At 39.4% G+C, this 27604-nt stretch overlaps 1 protein-coding gene across 1 annotated transcript; it reads right to left on the bottom strand.

Moving 5' to 3' along the window:
• Nucleotides 1–16: 16 nt before the first annotated feature.
• On the bottom strand, nt 17–20010 carry ZRSR2 (zinc finger CCCH-type, RNA binding motif and serine/arginine rich 2). Its single transcript, XM_014071463.2, has 11 exons — nt 19915–20010; nt 17129–17208; nt 15413–15482; nt 11927–12035; nt 10335–10421; nt 7785–7823; nt 4637–4752; nt 2768–2981; nt 2013–2068; nt 1132–1241; nt 17–622 (listed from the first exon to the last, which is right to left on the bottom strand). Exons 1-11 carry the CDS (start codon nt 19968–19970, stop codon nt 177–179), a joined length of 1383 nt encoding a protein of 460 aa, XP_013926938.2. The 5' UTR covers nt 19971–20010; the 3' UTR covers nt 17–176.
• Between the last annotated feature and the right edge of the window lie 7594 nt (nt 20011–27604).

The raw sequence follows: 27604 nt of genomic DNA, 5'->3' as shown, positions 1-27604 counted from the left end.
ACAAGTCCCAGGAAATGTATTTCATTTTTTTCTTATAATTTATTGCAAAACTTTTAAGATAGGGTAGTGCATAACAACTTTATTTTAGGGCACAACAACGTACAGCTGATCTAATAGAACTATAGATAATATTTTTCAAAACACATCCAAGTCTTAAAAGTAATTCTCCAGCAAGTTCAGCTATTCCTTCCTTTGCTACTAGATGTCTTTCTGTCTCTATTTCTTGTAGGAGATGGACTTCTGCTACGACTACGTGTCAGGCTCCTGTCGCGATTCCGTCTTTTCTTTTTACTGTGTGACTGTTGCCTTCCACGACTGCCCAATTTCTCAGAAACATGACTTTTCTTATGCTTATGATGAGATTTTTTTCTTTCAGATTCGCCATTTCTTTTATTGTATGAATGATTGGGACTTTGACTGTTCCTTCTTCTTGATCTGCTATAATGTTCTTCATAGTACCCCAATCTATTTCTCCTTTCAGAGTTTTTACTTGCCTCTTTAGCCCAGTCAGTGGAAATATGAATATCTCTGTTGGCTTCCCAAAATTCATTATTTGGATTTTTGAATGCGTGAAGAAAGTTACAGTGCTTCCCTCTTGGACACATTCGCCTTTCAAACAAACCTGAAAAGGGATTTATTTTAATAGTTATTGAATTTGAAATCAAGATTATGTTTCCTTTCAGTACACTCTGTGAGTTATCTATGCCTGCAAAATATTACAGGCATCTAAAAAGCCTCTTCATCATTCATATAATCCATATAATCAACCAAGGAACTGAAATATTTAGGCAAAGGTGTTTTTAAAATTTTTAGTTTTTTCTGGAATATCGCATACATAACTCTGCATGTATCTGAGAGATATTTATCCAGTATATTCAATAATACACCAGTAGCTAAATATGCTGCATTTTATCATACTAAATTACAAGTCCTAGAGAAACACGCCAATTTACACCTACAGAGCTCATCAATGAAAGATTATGGCATGACCTCAGCAATCTGCTGGATAGAAACCTCAATATTATAGCCTACTCAGTTTAGAAATATTGATATTTAGGCAGATTCACTGCAAAAATGCAAAACAAACCCCTATCACAAAGACAGAAACTATCAAGAGTTCCACTGACTTACCGCAAATAGCTGATTTCCACCTTGTTACTGGACATAACTCACACTGCAGCTGCCGCCCTGCATACCACCGGCCATTGAATAAACTGAGAGCTTTCTGACATTCTTGTTCTCTTTAAAAATCAAATTGAGAACATATTGCTAGACTGTCATGAAACTAGAAGCATTAAAACAAGATACTGCAAAGCAAACAAAACATCTTGATATGCCTCGTCCTACACAAGTAGTCATCGACTTCACACCTGCAGTTATGGTCATAACTTGTGACCGTTGTTATGCAAGTTACCACGTGACTGTCCAATTTTATAACTTTTTTTGCAACAGTTGCTGAGCAAACACAGCCGTCATGAACACTACAGTTGTTAGGTGAACCCATTGTTCACTAAGGCAGTTTTTGCTGGAAAACAAATAAATTCTGGTTTTTGGCAGAAATGTGAATCATGGCATGTAACCACAGGATACAAATATGTAAATGGGTAGGCTGCTGAGTGCCCAAATTCCGGAGAGGGGGAGGGATGGACTCGGATTGTTAAATCTGGGTCATAAATATCTTTTATAACTTCTAAGTGACTGGTTGTAAATCAAGGATTACCTGTGAAGGTCAAAGCAAATGGGCACTGAATTATCTTAACCTAATGTTTAATAGGAAGGATCAGAATATGATTAAAATTCTTTGTGCGATAGGAAATCTTTAAAAGGAACGGTTCCTGGTTTTGTGAAGGAACTCCCATTCACATAATCCACTGCAGATCTTTTACAAAACAGGCCAGAGTTCTAGGAAATTAATGCTCAAAAGGGGCCACTGACATGCTGAACCCATTATTTGCCTTAAAGCTTTTTGTAAGATCTTTATTAAGTTAAATTGTTTATTGTTAAATACTTACGACTGATATTGAACATACACATTTCCTCGAAGATGAGGTTCAAAGTTACAGCTCACCTATGTAAAAGATAAAACGTCATTCAAACTATATCTGGAAAAAACTAATCCTCATAGCATTCATTAATTTCATCATCCTATTCAGAGCTATAAACTGGTTGTGTGCTCACTTTTAGCTTATCTTAGTAAGCAAACAGCTGTTTCATAAGTAGATAGTAAGCTTGTAAGATTCAAAACCATTTCTGATTCACTCTTAAAATTAACATTTTGCTACATTCCTCAAGAGTTCAACAGGTACTTGAACTTGTTTTGGCATTCAGCTAAACCTTCTTGACCTAAGACCAACTGGGTCATTTAGCTCTTTTCTTGCTGGAATAGAGAGTCAGACTATAAATGTTCCTTATGTGTCCAAGTTACACCAACCTGACAATGAGAGTTGGGATAAAAGAAGACATTAAGGAAACTAATATGCCAAGGCTACACAGAAGGGCAGAAAAGGAGACAAAAATGCTTCCTTATTTTCCACTTATAAACTGACCAGAGGATCAGCATTTTTTTCACTCTTGTTTGGCTTAGGGGCATCACTTGTCAGATTTTTTTCAGCAAGAAAAAGCACATAAAGTCATTTATATCCAACATATGAACCTATTCTGCCTCCCCACTTCTTTCACACAAGACTGAGATCCTACATTTTCCAGAATTTCTCAGTTTATAAATGCACAACTAAGGCATGCAGAAAATACCAAAGTCTTTTCGTACCTTGAATTGTATCACCTTCCCCACATTTCTGAATTCAGGAAGTACGTCTTCATAGAAATCTATGAACTGCTGATAAATTTCCTCCTCGCTGTATTCTAGACTTGCATCTGTGTCATAGTCATCTCTCCTAGACTGTTCCATCCCAAAAGTAACAAACATTTTCCTGACAAGAAGGGTCTGACTAGAGCTTGGATAATGATGTTTCCGGGAACACCTACAATTAAAAAGAAAAAGGTACTGAACCTACTAAAACTCTGATCAAGTATGACATATTTCACTAGAACATTAAGCCTAGTGAACTATAAATGTTAGCAACATTTATCACTTACTTTAAAGCCATTCTTGGAGCAACCGACATTTTAATTTTGGATTATTAAATATATACTTATAGAGTCCCACCCACTGATTTAAGTAACTCCAGTTATTATTAGTCATCCTCAATTTTCTCCCAAATTCTTGTAGCATACACAGAAGCTTCAGATAAACAAAATCTTCTTTCACTTGGGATAGGAAATGGAGAGAAAAGACATTACTTCATAAACTATTTATCTGAAGTGCTACCTTACATGCTGCCCATTTCCTAAGTGTCTTCAAGAATGCAAGCTTGTGATGAGAGATTGGCCAGTCAAAAGATATAAAAAGAACATATATGGATCATTTAAATGATGCTTTTTCTTTCAGGATATAGGATTTATTTTTGTCTATAAAGTGTCCTGAACTACATTTAGATTCATGCATCTCACTATTAAAAATCTCAGTTAAAAAGGTATAGGTCAATTCCTTTTATTTTATGCAATATCCTGACACTTGTCTTCAGCTAGAAAAGACAAAGAATGAGGAGACCTGCATAAGTTCCAGAACAAATATTATAGAAATAATTTTGTCACAATAATTCTGAGTAACACAAAAAATAAAATAAGAGAATACAGTTAATTATATCTTGAAAATTGAATACATTTTTTCTAATTCTTAGATGCACCATTCAAATATGGTGTTTCGCCCCTAATTCCCTGAGGTGTGGCTTGAGGCTGACATCACCTGCCACAAATATAGCAGAGGTCTAAAAATATGTTGTCACAGATTTTGTATGAGAATTTATTATTCTAAGGACCCAGTACTGAAGCCTTTTCACTAAAGTATCCAAAGGAAAATAATAGGAGTGTCAGATTATACCATTAAAAGGAATTTATTAAATAAAAATCTTTCCTGAAAAATAGAGCTACTTATTCACCATTTAATTGTTCCGAGTGAATTTCCATTAACTAAAACACTAAAACTTAAAATTTATTGTTACTGAATAACAGTATAAAATTTCTGAAATTAATCAACTAATCAACCATGACACCTTTCTTGTTCATAAAAATGGCACAGCAACAGTAACTTTATACCACACATTAATTTCATTTGCTCCTTGAGCAGAACTACCCATTTAATGATGTGCATGAAAGCTAATCTGGAGAGGAACACAAGAGGGGGGAGGAGGAGAAATGAATCACTTTTCCACGTGAAGAAGATTGCCCATCAATAATTATTAAAACATTGCAATAGCTGTCATTCTATGCATTACCAAATGTACAACATTAAAAGTGTTATTGTAAGTTAAAATAAAACATTATTTTATAAATTAACAGCAAAGCAAGAACAACATTACCAATATTCCTGGGGAAAAGGATGGAACACAGTATGTCATAAGTTAATATGAATAAAAAGTGTGTGCATATATTAAAACTGGTGAATATTCATATCAAGATGGAATATCTTTCAGTGACTAAATTTCATCTTTCAGATATAAGCTAAAATGTTTAAGTATTAACATTGTAGAAAAAACCATTACTTGTTATTTTAATTATTCAATTGGGATTGAATTACCTGTTTCCAAATCTGCATGCTCCAGTTTTACTATAGAAAGGGCAATTAGCACGATCTTTCTCAGTGCCTATATCCTCTGGGGGCTCAGGATTGTGCCAAGTAGTTCCATTTTCCGGCTGTGTTTTTTTCCCCAAAAGCAATACCAGTATAATAAAAAAAATGAAGTTTATAAATGCATCCTGATGAGTACATTTACCTAATAAATCAACTTTTCTATAAAAACATCACTAACTTTATTAAATAAGTATAATCTTTATTGTCATTGTACTTAAATACAACAAAATTGGTTAAATATAACGAAATAAAGGGAAAATAACATTTCATCACTAAATTAAATTTCATTACATTCCACATAGTTTTAAACAATCACATCTATGTTACAAAATATTCACAGACATAATTCCCTACTAAAAGACATTATCACTCACTGATGAATTTATGACATTTCTGATATTACTTTCTGAAGACATACCTTTAGATCAAATAAAGCTATCCAAAATGTGCCCATATGAATTAGGTAATATGTAATTTTTCTTATTCCTTCATTTATATTGATATACATAACCACTAAAATATGTTAATGCTTTCACCAAGCATTTCAACTAATATGTCCACTGTTCCAAATAGAGGTAAAGGTTTATCCTGTCCAACTCTAGGGGGTGGTGCCCATCTCTGATTTTAGCCCCGGGAGCCATAGTTGTCTGAAGACACTTCCGTGTCATGTGGCCATCATGATTTTACACCAAGATGCCTGGAACGCTACCTTCCCACCAAAATGGTACCTATTTATCTACTCGCATTTGCATGCTTTTGAACAAATATTTATTTGCATCTTATTATTTATTAAAAGTATTTGCATTAAATAGCTCTGTGATGGCGAACCTGTGGCATGCAGAACCCTCTGAGAACATGCTCAGTTTCCCCAGCCCAGCTCCAGTTGTGTTTCTCCACCGTGTTTCACTCAATTCCAACTTCTTGCAAAAGAAAAAAGTTCTCACGAAGTTGGAATTGATTGAGTGAACTTTTTCACTCACATGCTTCACAATGAGGGAGATGGGATCCCATCCTCCTCCTGAAGCCCATTACGGCACAGAGCCACAATGCGACCCTGTGTCGTCTTGTCAAAAAATAAAAGCAGTTTCTTTTCCTATAGAGCTGCAAGTGTTGGGATACCCTGCCGCCCTGCCGGCCAGCTAGGCTTCTTCAGACAATTAGCTTGGCCACCTATTAGCTCCACCCCATCTTCCGCCTCAGCGAGTTGCATGCAAAAGTTCAGCCGGGCTCCTCGAGAGACATGGAGTTTGCAGGGGGCCGATCTAGCACCGGGCTACTGGCTACAAGACAAGCATTCATTCTCAGCTTTGAGATTCCTAGTTGCAATGGGCAGCAAAGCTAGGTTCATCCCCTTGCACCAATCCGGCAGAGAAAACAGGAAAAGGGGGTGGAGAGAAATAGTCCTATTGCCAAGGTACACGTGGGTCATCCTCCTGGTGCAGTGCGTGGCTTTGGGCGAAGGCTGGAAAGAAGCACCTCTGGTTTGATCACGCTCTCTCCCTCCCCAGTCTAGCTTGACACAGGTGGAAATACAGCTCACACTACCCTTTGCAATCCCGCTGTTGGTGAAGATAGATGTCAGTGAGGGCTGGCTTTTTGCCTAGCTAGGAACGGAGAGGGAGGAGGGGGCGCTGTTCCTACATGCTGTTGTTTCTGTGTGGCACTCTTCCCTCAATGCTAGTGAACATTGCTGCGCCTTCTCCCTCTGTTCCCGCTGCTGGGTGATCACGTGCGAAGAATGGAACAGCAGTGTTAGCACACAGAAACAGCAGCACACAGGAACACTGCCCCCTCCTCCCTCTCCATTCCCATTGCTGGGTGATCCTGTGTGAAGAAGGAGGCTAGTAGAGAGGGGAGAGTGCGAGGTTGCTATTTCTGGGACTTGGGGACTCGGGGAGCATCTGGGTCTGGATCACCTGGCTTCTCTTCCTCTTGCAACCAGCTTTCCCAGTCTAGCTTGATGCAGGCTTCCTCCCCAGGTCCCCGTCCGTTTTCTCCCTGACAGCCAGACAAAGCTAGGCAAAAAGCTATCCCTCACCGTGCCCAGCTTCACCGACAGTGGACTTACAAAAGGCAATGTGAGCTGCATTGCCACCTGCGTCAAGCTAGACTGGGGAGGGAGAATGTGAGTGAGCACCAAGGAGACAGCAGAGGAGGGAAGCCAGGCAAAGAGCGAGGAGCATCCGCTGCATGCCAGGCCTGGCAGACTTTCTAAGCCTGCTTAAAGCAGAGAGGGAGGAAGGGAGATCCAATCTAACCTGTGTCTGTGAGTGAGTGTGTGTGTGTGTGAGAGAGAGAGAAAGAGAAAGATCCGATCCAATCTCAGAGAGTTATATCAGGGCTGACAGCAGTGTGCTCTCTCTCACAGACACACATAAACACACACACCTGTGTGCGTGCACACACACACACACAAACAGGTTGGATCTTTCTTTCCTCCCCCCCCCACCAGAGACCCTTGGATTCCCTCCCCAACCCTGCCTGTCTCATACACCACATGAGTGAGGTAGAGTTGGTCACGCCCTCTCAATCACATAATCATCCCCAGCTATGCCCACTACGTATTAGGAAGAACCTGTTGTTAAATTATTTGAATCCCACCACTAGTAGTAAAACCTTATCATTCAAGTTAAATTGCTGTGTTGGCACTTTGTGATAAATAAGTGGGTTTGGGGTTGCAGTTTGGGTACTCGGTCCCTAAAAGGTTCGCTATCACTGAAATAGCTGATACAAAGCATAATTAAATATGTATCACTGTTCCATTTTATATTATCTCTAAAGTAGGACTGACCAACCCACATGTTCCCTAATGACTTTTCCCAGTGTCCAGATTAAACTACTAAATTTCAGTACAAAAACATCTTGAAAAAGAGATATATCTTTCCACAAAAAGAAATAGAGTTGTAAGTTTTCACATTTAACACATCAAAAAGAAACAAACCACTAATTCTCTTTATCATCTCCCAAAAATCCACTACAGAAATTCAAATTGATAGCATTTCTGCATTTGCAGTACTCCTTTGCCTATCCAAATTATTAATTACAAACCATATTTCTCATTAGCTAAAAACCTGTGGCCCTGCTCTAAACATACCTGACTTTCAGCCTGATCCAACATCTTCTGCACGGCATCCTATAAATGGTGCAAATACAGAACTAGTAAAAACTTTGAATCCTGACATCTGATTTGTTTAGTTAAGATCAAAATGCTCAGCTTTAAGTATTGCTTTACTTAGTTCAACTGAGAAAAAGCTTATATAGTGTATTCATGTATGTACACACTCATACAACATACTGGAGAGAGAGAAAGCATTTCAATTATATTTTAAATAATTTTCTTCACATCTACTCGCATTCCCTTTGTCAACAATTAAAACACAGCCCTAAACATTTTAAAGGAAGTGTAGAAGATATTCTGATTTTTTAGTTTATATGTATGTATGTATGTATGTATGTATGTGTATGTATGTATGTATATATGTATGTATGTAAGTGTATATGTATATGTATATAATACATATATAATTCTGCAATGAGTTAAATATATTATTAATTCTTTGCATCAATCTTTTGAATTTGGATGAGACTGGTTCCCTTTCTAATGTAGGTATTTTATAAGGGACAAGTATCAGAATGTCAAAAACTGCAAATTATGTACCAGAAACATTGATTTATATTCAACTTTCTCAATGGTAATTACAAGGTCAAATATGCCCAACTTCACTAGTTGCATTGATTGCTGCATTTTTAACTGAGCAAATAATATCTGAATAGCAAAGCTTAGAGTTGCAAAATAAAGTTGAGTACTGGTATATCAAAAATTGTTAAGTGTATTTTAAAAAAGCCACAACCCTAAGCACTAAGGGTAATTAAGAATTAATCAACAGCTTCTGATTTCTCATTATATATCAGAACTTCAGTTGTAACCAATGATACTCAAAATCATTCAATTATATATGTTTCCTCAGTAATTATATTCACACTGAGCCCAATACTTGTTCACATTAATATCAGGTTTATTTATTCCAGCTCAGCTTCTATAGATCAATAGTAGGTTTAACCTTTCAGGGTTTGTGGACATATTTGGATTATGCTGTGCATGCTCAGGCGAAATGGCCACTTGGAAATGTTGCTCATTCACAAAAGAGCTGCCATGGGAGCTCCCTATCACACCTTCCAGCACTTCTTACCTTTTGTGGCCACTCTCTGAAACAGCACTAGCTTTTATTTTCTAAGAGAGCTTATAGGACTCATTTGGGATCCAGGACACTTCTTGGAATTAAAAATTGAAAACAGATATGACTTTATAGCACCAAGTTTTTATGAATAATTGTGTATTTCAATTATTTCTATGACCCAAGCTCCTCTTTCGAAACATTTTAAATATCAGTATAAAATGATAAATCTCATTTTTTTTTGCCAAAGAAATGAGCAATAGACATATTCACTTTTTACTTTCAAAGATTCTATAAAGTATAACCTATAAAAATAAACCTTTGTAATATGTCCCCCACATCATTTAACAAGCTATAGAAAAAGATACGTCTTGATGAATAAATCAGGTAAAGATGAACTGCAAGATCTTTAAGTGAAAAAAAAGTTAAGGAATCGCAGCAGTATAATTCCATGTTAAGAACTTTAAACTAGGTTAATCTTTATTTGCTCAAACTTAAAATAAAGTTTATGTAACTGACATAATTTTCCTGCATCTACATCCTCTTAGCAAGAAGTCTACTTGCTTTTTGTACCAAAAGCCATGGAGTTTTTTAATTTACCAATATAGGAATAGAGCTGGTAGCTTGGTCACAGCCATTGACCAAGGAAAGGGTACTGCAAATTTGTGGTTTTTCTTTCTTTCTGCCTCAGAAAACATGTAATTGCAAGCTGTATCAAGATGAAGCAAATGTATAAAAAGGATACTATATATATTTGAGAAGTTCTATATTCTTTCCAATTTAACACTGAATTAAAGTGAAAGCCAGTCCCTTTACACTTTAGTACATTAGTTTAATAATTTACATAAAGACTTAATTTAGAATTAGTAAGTCAGAATCGTAAGTGTGTTATGTTTTGAACTCAAAAGAAACACAGCATTCAATAAGTTCTGCCAAACCCCCATTCTGTAGAGCAGCAATTTGGCTGAAACAAAGCTTAGGTTATTGTTGGCCAAAATTAGCCAAAACAAAACAACAGGGAACTGGAGGGATTTTATGGAATGGTCAGTTTACACCATCCCCCTTCTCCCCATTCAGCAGCATATCCCACTGACGTGCTTAACCACCAACATTACCTATGCCCAACCCCTACTTTCCATCAGCTGCCATTGCTGTGCCTACACAATATATTCCACTAGTCCAACTGCCTCCCAATCATCCTTTCCTGCTTTCCCTGTCTTCTCTGGCTGCCATCACTGCTGTCTAATATTCTCCCTTCGAAACATTACTACCCAGGAATCAGACTATTTCTTGGAAAAAAGTTTAGTCATATGACCTATTCCAAATGAGATTTCTTTGAACAAACTGATTGGCACTCTCCAACTCAAATCTCTGTTTAAAAATCTGGTATTTCACTGAAGTAACTTAGGACTCTTATGAGTACAATGAGAGGATATGCATGGGATTTATCCTCCTAGAGCAGGAATCACCTCTCTTTCTCTCTTCATTTGTTGTTTTCGTTCTTCTTCCTCTTGTTCTTTCTGTTCTTGCTTTTCCCATTCTTCTTTTATTTTTTGCTAAAAAAGAACCAACCATTTATTATCTAGAAAATTCATTTCAAATTAATGTGCACAAATATTGTTGCATCATATTAAATTAATTATTGTTTCCTTAAAATTAATTAGATGTCTAGTTTTCCAATTCAAATTTATTTGATTTTTCAATGTGGATAAACTTCGTAAGTTACTTTTCCCACATAGCTAGAGAAAAGCAACATAATAGCAAATCTGACATCTGCAACAATGAAAACATGACAGCCCACTCAATGTCTTACAAACAGCAGAGGAAAACAAAATTAAAGAAAATTGGAGTCCTGTTTCAAGGGCTTATTTTTGAGCTACTGAAGTAGCTGATATGCTTAGATTCCAGATTCCTATAGTTTTTGGATTTCTTGCTTCACAGAAGTTGCTTAAATTAATTGTCCGCTTATTCCATAGGCAAGGATGAACCACAAAGCCAGCACAGAAGAAATCAAATAGGTAAAGTCATACGGAGGAAAAAGAGAAGAGAAGCCATAGGAGCCGATGGCGCAGTGGTTAGGGTGCAGTACTGCAGGCCACTTCAGCTGACTGTTATCTGCAGTTCAGCGGTTCTAATCTCACCGGCTCAAGGTTGACTCAGCCTTCCATCCTTCCGAGGTGGGTGAAATGAGGACCAGACTGTGGGGGCGATATGCTGACTCTGTAAACCGCTTAGAGAGGGCTGAAAGCCCTATGAAGCGGTATATAAGTCTAACTGCTATAAACAAAACATTTGGCATCTCCAATGATAGAAGCAGCCATACACAGGAAAAAAAAACATTCTTACATTTTGTTTTCCTTCTGCTCTTTATAACAAAGTACCACCCCCTTCTTTTGGAAAGTTGGGTTGGTCTCCATTTGTTCTTTATTTTTCTACCTGTCAGATATGCTGTCATGTTGTTTTGATTACCTGGAAATTCTCATAATTTTACAACATCCACCAATTATGTTTGCTTTATTTATAAAATATAAAAAGAAGCATTATTGAAGAGAAAGCAATGCAACAACATAACAAAATAATACATTTAATGATGACTTAATGATGTTGGAAGCAAAACTATGATGCTAGTTTTTTAATGTTTATCATTTTAGTAGTATGTGTTATGCTATTTTTAATTGGTGTTGTTTTACTTGCTGAAACACTCAAAGTTTGATATAAGATGGGTATATAAATATTTTAAATAAATAAAAAATACATTTAAGGGCTTAGCATAGAAATATAACTATAGTTTTACAAAATAACTTCAATAAAGACTGATCATATTTCATTGTAATCAACCATACTTAATTTATGTCTATAAGCAACTTAAATCACAAATAACATAACTGCTCCCTTTGTTATTCTTTTAGCATCTCTTCCAAATATAATGCTGCATTATCAATATTACTTCATGACAATTTGAGTGTTGCTCTCTTTTTTGACATAAAGGCATTAATGATGTTTGAAGATTCAAAAGTTAATTCTAGGAATCTATTTCACTGTTTCAAAAGATACACTATACCTCTTCTTCCTCCTGATGTTTTCTGGCTGCCTCTTCTTTTTCCTTCCTGATCTTGAAAGCTTCTTGAGCCTTTTCTTCTCTTAGCAACCATTCTTCATGAAACCTTTGCCTTCCAATATAATCAGGTTAACAGTGAATCAAATAGTTTGTTTCATTTTAAACAATTTTATTTGCTATTCCTTCTTGAAATTAACTAATGAAAATTAACATGTTAACAATATGAGGCTGCAATTCTGTTAGGGAGTAATTTCTATTAAACCTATGAGGCATATCTCCAAGCAGATATGATTAAGACCAAGAAGGTGTACTGTATGTATGTATGTATGTATGTATGTATGTATGTATGTATGTATATATATATGTGTTTGTGTGTGTATTTTATATATAAAGTTTATCAGAAGAAAAGTTCAGCAGCTTATATAGTTATTAAAGAGTAATCAATTAAACATAGAGAAAATAAGAGAATGTTCTACATGTATTAAATTGTTTACACTTTGCTATTTACAGTGCATTCAGAAAGTATTCAGACCCACTTCACTTTTGTCAATTTTGTTATGCTGATTCTATAGTTGTTGAAATTCATTTTTTTCTCATTAATTTACACTCAGTACCACATAATGACAAAATGAAAACAGAATTTTAGAAATGCCTAAAAATTTATTTAAAAGAAAAAAAATCAAATATCACATTGACATAAGTGCTCAGACTCTTTGTAATAACACTTGAAATTTAGTTCTGGTGCCTCCCATTTCTCTTGACCTGTAGTCAATTAAATTGATTGGACATGATTTGAAAAGACACACACCTCTTTATAGAAGGCCTCACAGCTGACAATGAATCCTGTAGCAGAGCAAAAACCATGAGGTCAAAGGAACTGCCTGCAGAGCTCAGAGACAGGATTATTGCCAGATCTGGGAAAGGCTACAATAACATTTCTGCCACAGTGAAGGTTCCTAGGAGCACAGTAGCATTATAATTCTCAAATGGAAGACGTTTTGCACAATCAGAACTCTTCCAAGAGTGGTTGCTCAGTCAAACTGAGCAATTGGGGAAGAAAGGCCTTAGTAAGAGAGGTGACCAAGAACCTGATGGTCATTCTAACAGATCTCCAGAGATCCTGTGTGGAGATGGGGCAGAGTTCCAGAAGGACAACCACTACTGCAGCCCTCCACTAATCTGGGCTTTATGGACAGTGGAAGCCTCTCCTCAGTGCAAACCACATAAAAGCTCGTTTGGAGTTTGCAGACTGTAAGGAGCAAGATTCTGTGGTCTGATAAAACCAAGATTGAACTGTTTGGCCTCAATTCTAAATGTTATGTCTAGAAGAAACCAGGCACAATTCATCACCTGGCCAATGTCATTCCAATAATGAAGCATAATTGGGGGGGGGGGGACAGCATCATGCTGTGGGGTGTTTTTCAGCAGCAGGAATTGGGAGACTGGTCAGGGTTGAGGGAAAGCTGAATGGAACAAAGTACAGGGATATCCTCAATGAAAATCTGCTCCACAGCACTCAGGACCTCGGACTAAGATGAAGGTTCACTTTCCAACATGACAACAATCCTAAGCACACAGCCAAGACAACGCAGGAGTAACTTTGGGAAAACTCTGTGAATGTCCTAGAGCAGTGGTCCCCAACCTTTTTATCGCCGCGGACCAGTCAGCCTTTGATAATTTTACCGTGGCCCGCTGAGCGCGCGCAGGGGTGGGGGGGCGTTGTTCTGCAGCGATCATGGCCCCAGCCATTAATGTCTAAACTGCTGCAAGATATACTTAAATATTGATAAAATGTGAGGGGGTGTACTCACTTCTGTGATATCTATCCATCCATGTCTGTCTCTGTCTCTGTCTCTCTCTCTCTCTGTGTATGTATGTGTGTATGCGTGTATGTGTATATATCCTCTATCTATCTATCATCTATCTATGTATTTATCTATTTATCCATCCATCCATCCATCCCTCTCTATCTATCAATCACCTATCCATCATCTATCTATCTATTCTAGCTGGCTGGGCAATTTGGGGAGTTGAAGTCCAAAAGTGTTAAAGTTGCTGAGATTGAGAAATGAGGACGAAACAAAAGGGAAGAGAATGAAACAAGGTCGTAGAGAGAGATTGCAAAATGAAAGGGCAACTTCTCTTTTTATTTCCTTCCACCCCCACCACCCCCACCGTGCCTCTCTGGCAATTGGCTGCCCAGGAGGTGGGGAGGGGAAGATGTTTCACAGACAGCTGCCACCCGCCCATCTCTCTCTCTCTCTCTCTCTCTCTCTCTCTCCGCCTCCCCATCTGACCTTGGCTGCTCCACGGCGGAGACCCCAGAAGGCAAGCAAAAAAAAAAAGGGGCTCAGGAGTGGGGGAAGAAAACAAACCCCATCACGTTCCTATCTGTGAAAGCTCCCCGCTCCCTTCCTGGGCAGCCAATTGCCAGAGAGGCAGTGTGTGTACGTGTGTGTGTGGGGGGGGGGGTTGGCAGCCCGCGGGGCGCCTAGTCCGCTGTGGAACGCGCTGCCACCCGCCCAGCGCTCGCTCTCTCGCTCTCTCTCTCTCCCCCCGCTCCAATCTCCCGCTTCTGCTTTGACCGGCCAGCAACTTGTCCCCGCTTGCCCGGGGACTGGCCTCTGATTGGCTGGCGGGGAGAAAGCCTCGCCAGGGAAGGAGGCGAGGACTCCACGGTGACGTCATGGGGACGGCGCCCCCAGGTAGCGGCGAACCGAACGCGCTCCGTCTCCACGGGCTACCAAGGCGGCCGGGCGGGCGGCCGGGGTGGGAGTGGGGTTTGGACCGGAGAGGCGGCTCTCGGGTTCGAGTCCCGGGATTGATCTCAGTCTGCGCGTGTGGGTGAAGAGGCAGCAGGGATCATGGCCCCCGGCCGCTGCGCGGCCCGGTGCCAGGTACTCCACGGCCCGGCACCGGTCCGCGGACCGGGGGTTGGGGACCACTGTCCTAGAGTAGTCCAGCCAGAGCCCTGACTTGAACCCCATTGAACATCTCTGGAGGGACTGTCCACCGATGGTCTGTCCACCGATGGTCACCATCCAACCTTGAGAGGATTTGCAAGGAAGAATGGTGAACCCCCCCAAATCCAAGTGCGTAATGCTTGTTCATCATACCAAAAAAGACACCAGGCTGTATTGGCTGCCAAAGGTGCTTCAAAAAGTACTCAATGAAGGGTCTGAATACTTATGCCAATGTGATATTTTAGTTTTTTCATTTTGATAAATTTTCAGACATTTCTAAAATTTTGTTTACATTTTGACATTATGGGGTACTAAGTAGATTAATGAGAAAACAGTGAATTTCAACAACTGTAGAATCAGGCTGCAGCATAACAAAATTGACAAAAGTGAAAGGAGTCTGAATACTTTCTGAATGCACTATATACACTTGTCTTTCAAGTTATATACCTAGATAGAAGATTAATGGATTTAAGTAACCATGCAGTAATTTGAACTGCCTGTTTATAGGTTAAATTTGTTTATTCACCTTTCATCTTCAAGTTCTTCCTCTTCATTCAGTTCTTTTTCATAAATTGGTTCATCATTATTTGCATTTTCTATAAAGGAAAAGAATTAGATACAAAATTCTGATTGTTCATCTTTGGTTAAGAGGCAGATTAGTGCATTCCACATTATTTAAATAAGTATTAATGCATTTCAGTTATAGAAAGTTAATTCTGTTTCTTGTTCCGATAATATTTCTGACAATACAACTAATTTCCAGGAAAGGTAGTAGGTTCTCCTATGTCTAAATGCTTTAAATTAATTTATAGCAAATTAGAATGCAACAGCCAAATGGCTACTTGGGGAAGCTAACTACATTAGAGTCACATTCATCTTAAGAGTGCTATATTGGTTTTCAATAAACTTATAGATCCAGTTCAAAGTGCTGGCTAGAACATATAAAGCTCTGAATGGCATACTGCTGGGTTACATCAGGTACTATTTTAGCAAGCATGCCTGACTGTTCCAAATATCTACAGTGAATCTAGTATGCTCATTCCCAAGAAAAAGTGAGATATATATCAGTCAAGTTCTTTCTGTAACAGGCCCTTGACACAAAAGATATACACAGCTCCTATCTTCCTCCTACTTCAGAAGGCCTTGAAAATAGCAATAGCAATTAGACTTATATACCGCTTTACAGCCATCTCTAAGCGGCTTACAGTGTCAGCATATTGCCCCCAACAATCTGGGTCCTCATTTTACCGACCTCAGAGAGATAGAAGGCTGAGTCAACCTCGAGCCAGTGAGACTCAAACAGAAGTAGCCTGCAATATGCCTTCTAACCACTGTGCCACCACAGCTCTTAATAGCCTGTTCAATGGGTCTTTGACCATCACAAATATATAAGGAGCCATTTAGTAATTGTGTTGCTTTAATTTAGATTAGAGACTCTAGGATCCTTTTATCATATACTGTACAGAGTCTATAGTATAGAAATAGTTAAATAAAATATAAATAAATTAGCCCTTAAATAGGGGATTGGTCCGAATGGCCTGAATGACCTAATTCAATTAATTGTATGTTACTGTAATCAAACTCCAAAACCTCACTGGAGGGCCAAGCACTACAGCAACCTAAATAATTTAGTCACTTCATCAAAATGAAAGCAATTAAGATTTCATTTTATACCAAAGAAACAGGATCTAGTAAAGTTAGCAAAAGGGAATGTTGCTCTTTTAGGATAAACCTTTCCAAATAAATATTCTAAAACTGTCCCAAACATTCCTTTCCCCAAGAAATATTTAGGTTTCCTGCTTATATTTCAATTTTGTCCAAATTGTACATATTTTGTACATAATAACTCAAACTCTTAATAATTAATAACCTATTTTACCAGTACTATTTAATCAAATAATCATCAATAGCTTACTACTACTGCCTACATAGCCAATCTTTTGTAATTTCAAAGTTATCACACACACACACACACACGAGATATAAAAGTCTATACCCTCCTGTTAATGCCAGGTTTTTGAGATGTAAAAACTTAAACCAAGTTAAACTACTTCAGAACGTCCACTTTAATATAACATATACATTGCACACACACACAAACACACACAGACACACTATTTTGAATACATACACACTTTCAAAACCATAGAAATTGACAACCCCCTCTGATCACTAGAACACAATTCACAGTGGGAAATATATTTGTATTTGTTTTTTCATTATCAGAATATATTTTTTTTACCTGAATCTCTCAGTCTTGCTAGAGATTGTCTCCTTTTCTTCCGCTTCTCTTTCTTCAAAAGTGCTCTATACCTCTTGTGGCTGAAGATTAAATAGTTTTTCTTTTATTTTGATAACTGATAAAATACTAAGATTCTCAGATCCTAGATATATAGTATTTTAAATATATTATGCTACAATTCTGTTTCTCTTACTAGTTGTTAATCATAGAACTCAGTGGAATTTCTGTGGAATCTGATTAATATTTCAGAAAATAAAATTTACTGACTTTTATAGAATATACTTCTGGTAAATATATTCTATTCTTTAGTATTAAAGTTATCAAATATTAAAATACCAAAGAAAAAAGAAATAATGTAGGCATAGATTTCAGCCTAGAATATGTTTTGTTTTTGATCCTTTTGCTAGTTTACAAAGCTGAGGGCCAGATCCAGCACTATTTTTTTTTCAGATTCTCCTAGGAACAGAAGAATATAATCTGCATATATCTAGGTTTTCTTTTTACTTAATTGCCAGCACCAAATTCTGAATTTAGATATAAGTTCAGAGCAACAAAAAAGTATACTTTTTTCTTCTTTTTTGTCTTAATAGTTTTTATTAGTTTATAATAAGGCATACAAAGAAAATACAAAAGTAAATACTGGGAAAATGTGAAGGGGGGAGGAAAAAAAGGGAAAAAAAAGACATTGACTTCAGACTCCCTTTGGTGCAGTAGAATAAGATATTAACATCGACCGTCAACTTTTTACTTTTACATAATTGTATTAACTAGCATTTTCTATAACAACAAATCTATCTAATCTATAAAACTCAAAATCAAAGTTTCATTTTTTTCCACCTCAAGCACAAAGTCCAGAAGCAGTTTCTAAGTAGAAAAAAAAGTATTTGTGTTCTTTTTCCTTGATCAACACAGTCAATTTAGCCATCTCTGCTAATTCCATCAGTTTTTGCAGCCATTTATCCATTGTGGGGATCAAGGTGACCAATGTAAGTTTTTCTTCTAAGCTGTTGTTTCAAAAAAGAAATGAAGACTCATTTACAATGTATATTAGAAAGGTGTGATCGGTTTAAAACTACAGGCAATCCTTGAACTACAACAGTTCATTTAGTGGCAATTCAAAGTTACAACAGCACTGAAAAAATAATTTATGAGCCTTTTTCTCACTTATAACCATTGCAGCATCCCCATGGTTATGTTATCAAAATTCAGAAGCTTGGCTACTGACTCATATTTATGACGACTGCACTTTCCGGGGTCATGTGATCACCTTTTGCAACCTTCTATCAAGCAAAGTCAATGGGGAAGCCAGATTCACTTAACAACCATGTTACTAACTTAAAAACTGCAGTGATTCACTTAACAAATGTGTCAAGAAAGGTTGCACATTGGGACAAAACTCACTTAATAAATGTCTTACTTAGCAACAGTTGTGGTCATAAGTCAAAGACCACCTGTAAGTGTAATGCAAAATTGACATTCATGGTGCCTATTTAGATAAGACTGATCATAGAGGGAAGTAGAAACCTAAGAAATGTAGCCTTGCTACTAGGATGCTCATTCAGATCAAACCCTTCCCACTCATCCTCACTGTAAACTTGCATTCTAAAAAAGGATCCTAAGGAAACAATTGGATTCCCAGTTTTCCAGTAAAAATCACAGATAGAGATGCCCAATTTAAAACAATACTGAAGAAACATGCTATAGATCTATATTGATCAGGCCAAAAATGTTTAACTAAATCTAGAAGTGACATCTCAAGAGAGAAGGACCAAGAAGCAATATTTAGATTCACACATATACTGTACCTTCAACAAGTAAACACTATTATGGCTTAGAATTATGGCCTGGGTAGCGCACACAACCCACTAAATTAATGGTTGCTTTGCTAGAATACTCAACCCTGAAGAGTGTCATCCAGACACAATGATGGAAAAAGGATTATGTGTATACGGCAATGTCACAATGCAATCCTCGTCCTTCAGTAACTTGGTTCCAAACATTTAACACAATTATGAAAGTTCAGATGATTTTATTGTTCAGGTTTTTCTCAATTCTCCCCCCCCTTCCTCCCATCAAATAGCAATAAATTACTAAGTTCTAGGTATTCTTGTAGAAAGGAGTCTTTCAAACAAATACCTCCTCTCCAACTTAATTAAGCACCTAAACTAGTGCTTTTTTTAACCTCATAACTTTGAATTTGGGGAAGGGGCGGGCTTGTGGCAATTGTTAATGTCTGACACAGTTTTGGGAATTGAGATGCTGGGGGTTTTTTTCCCAAAAAAAAAACCTCCTCCCAATTTTTAAAATCTACTCTTATTTTTTTGTAGAGGGACATATTATTACCGAATAATATAAACACAGAAGGCTTACTAGTAGTTTTAGTCTATTATTCTCCATCCCTAACTGATGTCATAATCTATTTGTACAGCACATACGCCCTTCCTTTCCTTTATTAATCACATCAGTCTGTTTGCAGCTTTTCCCACGTTATCTAAACTATATTTATATTGTCTGCAAGCCACTTGCTGCATCTCTCACGAGATCTTTACTGTCTCCTGCAAAATAAGTCCCCTTTATTCTTACTCCGTTAACTGCCACGAATTCAGAATTAGAGCTCCTCCGTTTCTCGATGACAGAGGAAAGATTACTCCGATCATCCAAGCGCAACAAGTGACCACAGGGAGCTCAGGATAAGAAACGGTGCTACCATGACGTCACCTCCAAAGCGAGACAAGACACTCTCAAACTAGAAACTGAACCAAAACACACAAGTAACCCATTTTTACCTCAATTTCACCATCCCTTCAACTGGCGCAGGCGGCGGGATCATGGACGCCGCCATATTAGAGTCCCCGGGATCATCACGTGACGCGAGACAGTCGGACGTGACGCAAGTTCTTTTCCGTAAAGGCGTCCCTTACAATTCTGGCAAGAGTCCTCAACAAAGCGAGGTGACCGGAGGACTCGAGGAAATGACCGGACCGTAGTGATTCAAATGTTAGACTGAAGGCATCGCTAGCTAAACCAAAGGCGTCAATATCCTTAACAGACGCTTTCGGTCTAAGTCGGTGTTTCTCAACCTTGGCGACTTCAAGTCCCAGAATTCCCCAGCCAGCTATGCTGGCTGGGGGATTCTGGGAGTTGAAGTCCACAGGACTTCAAGTCGTCAAGGTTGAGAAACATTGGTCTAAGTTCAAAATGAAAGAGAGACGTTTTCACATTTCAGAGCTCAATTTAACAATGCAGATCGTCCTCGACTTACAAAACAGTTCCTTTAGTAACAGTTCAAAATTACAACAGTACTGAAAAAAGTGGCTGGCTTCTAGAAAAAGAAAGGGATTTGTAATCTCTACAAAGAAAGAAGGAATAAAGAGGCACATTAAAGAAAAAAGGGGGGGGGGAACTCTCTGGATGCCATTACATTCTTAATGTACATTTGATATCTTCTAATTGAAAAATAATGGCAGATCAGAAGAATTCTAACATCTGAAGCAATTTGCTTTCCGATTCTATCCAGGGCAGACCATCTCCATTGCAGATTCGAGAGAGTAAAGTTATATATATAGCTAGGCCTCAACTTACAACCACAATTGAGCCAGAATTTATGTTGCTAAGTGAGAAATTTGTTAAGTAAATTTTGTCCCATTTTACGGCTTTTCTTGCCACATTTGTTAAGTGAATCACTGAAGTTGTTAAGTTAGTAACTCGGTTGTTAAGTGAATCTGGCTTCCTCATTGACTGCTTGTCAGATGTCGCAAAAAATGGTCACATGACTCCAGGACACAGCAACCATCATAAATATGAACCAGTTGTGAAACATCTGAATATAAATGTCAAGAATGAAACATTGGCAGCCACGTGTCTCATCGTTTCAACTTGTCATTAGAGGAAGTGGGAGGGGAGGTGTTAGTTACAAGATGGTTAACTAGCGAAAATGAAACTTCTACAGTTCCACTGAAGTTTGTGAGAAATTGGAAGCTTTCAAGAAAGATATAGCAGGCGTGCAAGTGTGACAGATAGTTCCTATAACAAGGGGGACTTGTTTACTTGGTCTACATGGCAAAATTGGGGAGGGGTGGGTGGGTTGTGGAAACTGATTAATACTATGTACTGAGGTGTGAGAAACTCACAGTTTTACTTCAGCCTTCCCATGTTATGTATTCAATAAACCAGTAAGATTTTCAGGGGGGGAAAATGATCTTGGACCTTTACTTGGATACTCAAGTTGGATGTGGACAATAAATAATAGGACACTGGGGATACTACAACAGGGTGCTGCAAGTGTGAAAAATGGTCATAAGTCACTTTTTTTCAGTGCCGTTGATACTTTGAATGATCACTAACGACTGTTGTAAGTCGAAGACTACCTGTATGGCACATGCATTTATCTCTAATCTCTGAAAGCAGTAGATTGGTTCATGCAAGGAGCTGCATAGGATCTCCACAGCAAAGCGGAACAAAATATGACTGCTCTGAGATCATGTTAAGAGTATAGGCCTGAATTTTAAATGGCTGTGTTGTGACCCTACTGTGTCAAAATTAGATAACTGCAATAGCAATAGCAGTAGACTTATATACCGCTTCATAGGCCTTTCAGGCCTCTCTAAGCGGTTTACAGAGAGTCAGCATATTGCCCCCAACAATCTGGGTCCTCATTTTACCCACCTCGGAAGGATGGAAGGCTGAGTCAACCCTGAGCCGGTGAGATTTGAACCGCTGACCTGCTGATCTAGCAGTAGCCTGCAGTGCTGCATTTAACCACTGCGCCACCTTGGCTCTTATCAAGCATTGCAAAAACACACCTTATACCTTGCTTGTTGACAAAAACAGGTCAGACAGTTTAGCTCCCCCACCAATTATGCCAATTATGAATTGCCAATTATGAATTGAGAATAGACCAGCTGCATCCTGCTGCTCCTGACTGTTTCTGGCAAGGAATAAAGTGCTATTTATTTGTTATTTATTTATCATTTATTTATTATTGTTGATTATTTATTGTTGATTGTTTATTACTTATTAATTAATTAAAGGAAATTATATTGCCACCTGTTGTGACTCAGCAGCAGTCTTCTGTGAGTCTTTTCGGGATGCAAGATTAACTATGCAGCTGGAGCTCGTTGGGGCATATTCTGGGGATAAAAGGACGGATGGTGCCACGCCCTAGTTGCAGGAGTCAACGTTCCTTGGTTCATTCAACATTGATTGATCATCGGTCGTGGTTTATGTAAGATACACTTGGATAAGTGCTTTGTTTTTCTGTAACCCTGATTCAAGAAGACACTTGGAGAAGTGCATTGCTTGTAAGAGTTTTTGTTTGGTATTTTGTTATCTCGTCAGAGACTTTATGTTATTTTGGGGTTCGCAGGCAGTCTGAGCCGAGAACTGATAAAGAGGGTTCCTTTTAAGTTGTTTGCCTGTCGTCTGTTTAACGAGCGAAGAAGTGGGGACAGAACAGATTGACTCCTGCCTGACAAGCCTTCATTTCCGTAATTATGGAGCAGTTGATGGCTGAAAATAGACAAATGGCACAACAAATCGCAATGTCGTCGGACCAAATTACGCAGTTGCAGAGAGCTGTAAGACCCCCCCAGCCAAGGAGGAAGTGCCCAGTAGCCATGCCAGATAAATATGATGGGAGTCTGGCCATGTTTGCCGCGTTTCTGGGACAATGCCAGCTGTTCCTGAGTTTGAGAGCGGAGGACTTTCCCATTGACCGGATGAAGGTGGGATTCATTATCAGTTTGCTCTCAGGCACAGCTGCCCGTTGGGCTACCCCCTTGTTAGTTCAGCAGAACCCTTTGTTGGATGACTTCCAGGGCTTTTGTCAGTACTTCAAACGAATGTTTGAAGATCCTATCAAAGGGGAAACATCAGCTAGAAGTCTGAAGTCACTGCAGCAGGGGAGTGGTTCATTGCAGGACTATGTGATGGAATTCAGGCTGTGTAGCCAGGATTCCACGTGGAATGAATCAGCTCTAATGGACATGTTCCAGGATTGATTGTCTGAGGCCTTGCAGGATGAACTGGCGAGGGTGGACAGGCCACTGACGTTCGACGCATTGGTCCACCTGTGCCTCTGGATAGACACCCGGCTGCAGAGGCGAAGGCCTCGCCGTGTATTTCAGCATGCCGGTTCAGCAAGGGACTGCAGTGGACTGGGAGGAGCCCATGGAGTTGGGTGCTGTCAGACCTCGAGTGTCACGGACAGATATGGACAGACGACGTGCTGAGGGATTGTGCTTCTACTGTGGGGATCTTGGACACCTGGCAGGGAGCTGCCCTAAGAAGAACAGAAGGGTTGCGTGGACTGCAGCCGTCCCTCAGCAACGTACTATCATGTCGGACAACCAGCACGTTGGTACAGCTGTGATACCCCGTTCGCACAAGATAGCGTGCGTTCGGGGTGTGTGGAATCCCAGGGCGGATGCCCTGCCAAGTAAAGTAGAGAACTCTGACCCTGCGAACTTGCTTCCACCTCGGACTGTTCTACCCATTGCAGCCTACGCTGCCGTTTGTCATCCCGTGATCATGTAGTCTCTGATATGGGATGCGCAGCGGGGTGACGACTGGGTGGAGCAACAAAAGGCAAAAGTGGGGCCGGCGTCCCCATGGACTTTGGAAGGGGATCTTTTGAAGTGTCGGGGTTGGCTCTATGTTCCCGCAGGGCACATCCGTCGACGGGTGCTCGCGCAGATTCATTGCACATCTGCATCAAGACATTGGAGGTTTGTTCGGACGTTGCGCCTGGCCTCCCGTCAATTTTGGTGGCCCCATCTGAAAAATGACATCCGGAGGTGCGTGAAGTCATGTGCCCAGTGTCATTGGGCCAGGTCTACAAGGAGAACTCCGCCGAGATTCCAGCCTTTGTCGACTCTGGTCCCCACAGCACTGGACTTTGTCTCTAGGTTCCCAGTGGGGTACCAGTGTCTTGGACTGTGTTCTGGGGAGGCCATCACCAACCCTTCTGGGCCGCACCCTGATCATCGAAACTGGGGGAAGGGCTCTGTGGGAGGGGATTGCATGGTGGCTCGGCAGGAGTCGGTAGAGCTGCCGTCAACCTCCGATGGAAGGGGGGTTGGTGGGTCGGTCTTGCAGAGGGTGGAGGACCATGGACAGGGTGTTAAGGCTCAGCCGAAGCTGGTAGAGGTGCCATCAACCTCCGACGGTAGGGGGCTGGTGGGTCGGCCTTGCAGAGGGTGGAGGACCCTGAACAGAGTGTTAAGGCTCGGCCGAAGCTGGTAGAGCTGCCATCAACCTTCAACGGTAGGGGGGCTGGTGGGTCGGCCTTGTGGAGGGTGGATGACCCTGGACGGGGTGTCGACGCCGTGAAGGGCGGAAGGAAACATGGTGGCCACCGGATACCTAAGGAGTTCCGATTCAAGGGGGCTATGCCTCCAGAGGTTTGGGACTCATGAAAAAGGCACCACCGGAAATGGGTGCGGGTCGTCTTGTGGACACGTCATTCCCACCGCATCCAAACCATCAGAACCCGGGGAAAGGGCCCTGAGGTGGGGGATAGTGTTGTGACTCAGCAGCAGTTTTCTGTGAGTCTTTTCGGGATGCAAGATTAACTATGCAGCTGGGGCTCGTTAGGGGCATATTCTGGGGATAAAAGGACGGATGGTACCACGCCCTAGTTGCAGGAGTCAACGTTCCTTATTTATGTTATTTTTGGGCTCGCAGGCAGTCTGAGCCGAGAACTGGTAAAGAGGGTTCCTTTTAAGTTGTTTGCCTGTCGTCTGTTTAACGAGCGGAGAAGGGGGGACAGAACAGCCACCTATTCACACATGGCAACTCAAGGAGGCTTACAGAAATATAAAAACTGTGTAATCCTATGATGTCTCCTGAAATTGACACAGTCCTAAGAATCCCAACGGCAGCCTGCTACCTCCACACCATTAGTGACCACATGAATAGGTCCAGCTGCCGACAAAGGCCAGGCAAGCTTGTTCCTTCTGTCAGCTTTGCCTCCACCAGAAGATCCACACCATCATTCAGAGCTGCAGCTGCCGACTCTTGGGCTCTCGGACCAAGGCTCCAGCTGATTACTGCACATAGAAGACAGTTCAAAGAGATCCAGGGGAATCCAGGGCAGGCAGAGAGCAGGGGGAATCCAGGGAAGCCATAGTCATAAATTATCCACCTCTCCTTTCTCACCTTCCAGCTGTCCTTTTCCGATGTCTCCACAATACATTTATGGATTGATTGCCTGCTTCTAACTGTATTTTATTAAAAAAAGTAATTATGGGAATCAAATTATATCAAATTGCACCATATGTACCCAAAGCTTCTAGAACAAAATGCAAAATTTCCTATTTTAGGGGGAGGGTTTGATGTGATTTTTTAAGGATTATTTTTATAATATTTAATAGTTAAATTTTTTTATTTGTGCCTTCTCTCTCTTCTTGGAGTCCTAGTGGACAATCACTTAAATATGAGCCAGCAGTGTGCTGCAGCTGCCAAAAAAGCCAACACAGTTCTAGTCTGCATAAACAGGGATAGAATCAAGATCACGTGAAGTATTAATACCACTTTATAAGGCTTTGGTAAGGCCACACTTGGAATACTTCATCCAATTTTGGTCCCAATGATGTAAAATGTTGAGACTCTAGAAAGAATGCAGAGAAGAGCAACAAAGATGATTAGGGAACTAGGTTGCTGGAACTGGGTATGTCTAGTCTTATGAAAAGAAGGCCTGGGGTGAAATGATAGCAGTGTTCCGATATCTCAGGAGTTGCCACAAAGAAGAGGGAATCAAACTATTCTCCAAAGCACCTGAGGGTAGAACAAGAAGCAATGGGGGGAAACTATTCAAAGAGAGACATAAATTAGAACTAAGGAGAAATTTTCTGACAGTTAGAACAATTAATCAGTGGAACAATTTGCCTCCAAAAGTTGTAAATGCTCCAACACTGGAAGTTTTAAAGAAGAGATTAGATAACCATTTGTCTGAAGTGATATAGGTTTTCCTGTCTAAGCAGGGGGTTGGACCAGAAGACCTCCTAGGTCCCTTCCAACATTGTTATTCTATTCTAAAATCCTTCAAAACAAGTTTATTTTATAAATCCAATATAAGAAAATTATTTAGGTCACTCTTTTGGTTTGTTATTTCCATTTCACTTTTAATTATTATGCTACACATGATCTTAGCCAAAAGACCGAGAAGCTATATTAATTATTACGACATCAGCCAATTTCATATCTATAGCCAGCGTAACATCTTTTTCTATATCATTCTTGTAGCTTGTCATTTTTAAATCCACTTTTTTAAAAATTAAGTTTTCCTTAGATTGTAAGGAAAAAAACCTCAGAACTAGGGGACATCTAATTTTAAGATTAGTACGAGCTACAAATATGTTTACTTTGTCTGATGGCTAGGAAATTAGAAAAAAAATATGTGCCTTGACACTGCCAAAAGTCAGGACATACTACTTCAATATATGGTGCAGCTTACCATGTACATTACAAAACACTAAGTCGCTAAGTGTGAAAATGGTCGCTAAGTGTGAAAAATGGTCATCAGTCACTTTTTTCAATGCCATTGTAACTTTGGTCACTAAACCCATTATACCACCTTTCTTGCCAGAGTTCATAAGTGAATAACTGCAGTTGATAAGTTAGTAACATAAGTGAATCTGGTTTCCCCATTTGACTTTGTCAAAAGGTGATTATATGACCCCAGGACACTGAAACCGTCATAAATACGAATCTGTTGCCAAACATCAAAATTTTGATCGCGTGACCATGAGGATGCTGCAACGTTCGCTAAGTGTGAAAATGGTCGCTAAGTGTGAAAAATGGTCATCAGTCACTTTTTTCAATGCCATTGTAACTTTGGTCAATATACCACCTTTCTTGCCACAGTTCTTAAGTGAATAACTGCAGCTGGTATTTTGTATTTTGGATAGAATCTTTTTTTTTAATAGTCTAAGACAATTTAAAAAAGAATCCACCCAGAATAAATTGAAGTAAAACTATTTTTAAAAATTCTATGCACAATATATTTCAAAGTATTGTGCATAGAATTTTTAAAAATGGTTTCACTTCAATTTATTTTGGATAGAATCTTTTTTTAAATAGTCTAAGACAATTTAAAAAAAGAATCCACACAGAATAAAACTATTTTAAAAAATCCTATGCACAATAAATAAAATATTATTTTAAAATACGTTAAAAAAAGAAAAGAAAAAAACCCAGCTCACTTACCAGCAGGCAGGCACTCCAAGTCAATCCAGAATGATGTAGATGTTAATACAAAGAACTGAGCAAATTAAAATGGTGAAATTAGTCAGGGAAATATTTTTTAAAGAAATTTTGCCACCATTTTTTCCACATGAGCCGACCTCCAACCTCCGTGCCCCTCCCCTCTGGGAAATCCAGGAAGGAACACTTGCTACTACTCTAGCCAATGTATTTCCTGAAGCTCTATGGTACTGGGTCATTTTTTCTTATAAAATGAGGTAAAAGGGCGGGGGG

This window comes from Thamnophis sirtalis, unplaced genomic scaffold (genome assembly GCF_051295495.1).
Source record: "Thamnophis sirtalis isolate CommonGarterSnake01/CBP01778 unplaced genomic scaffold, rThaSir2_p1.2 scaffold_12, whole genome shotgun sequence".
In the NCBI taxonomy this organism is placed as follows: Eukaryota; Metazoa; Chordata; class Lepidosauria; order Squamata; family Natricidae; genus Thamnophis; species Thamnophis sirtalis.
The sequence above is the reverse complement of the archived record's forward strand: the minus strand, read 5'-3'. Positions and strand labels throughout refer to the sequence as shown.

Coding starts and splice junctions, on each gene's coding strand:
- ZRSR2 (XM_014071463.2), bottom strand. CDS start 19,970: ATGGCGGCGTCCATGATCCCGCCGCCTGCGCCAGTTGAAGGGATGGTG. Junction 10,422..11,926: donor AACATCAGGAGGAAGAAGAG/GTATAGTGTATC, acceptor GTTCTTTTTTAG/CAAAAAATAAAAGAAGAATG. Junction 1,242..2,012: donor GTGTATGTTCAATATCAGTC/GTAAGTATTTAA, acceptor TGATTTTTAAAG/AGAACAAGAATGTCAGAAAG.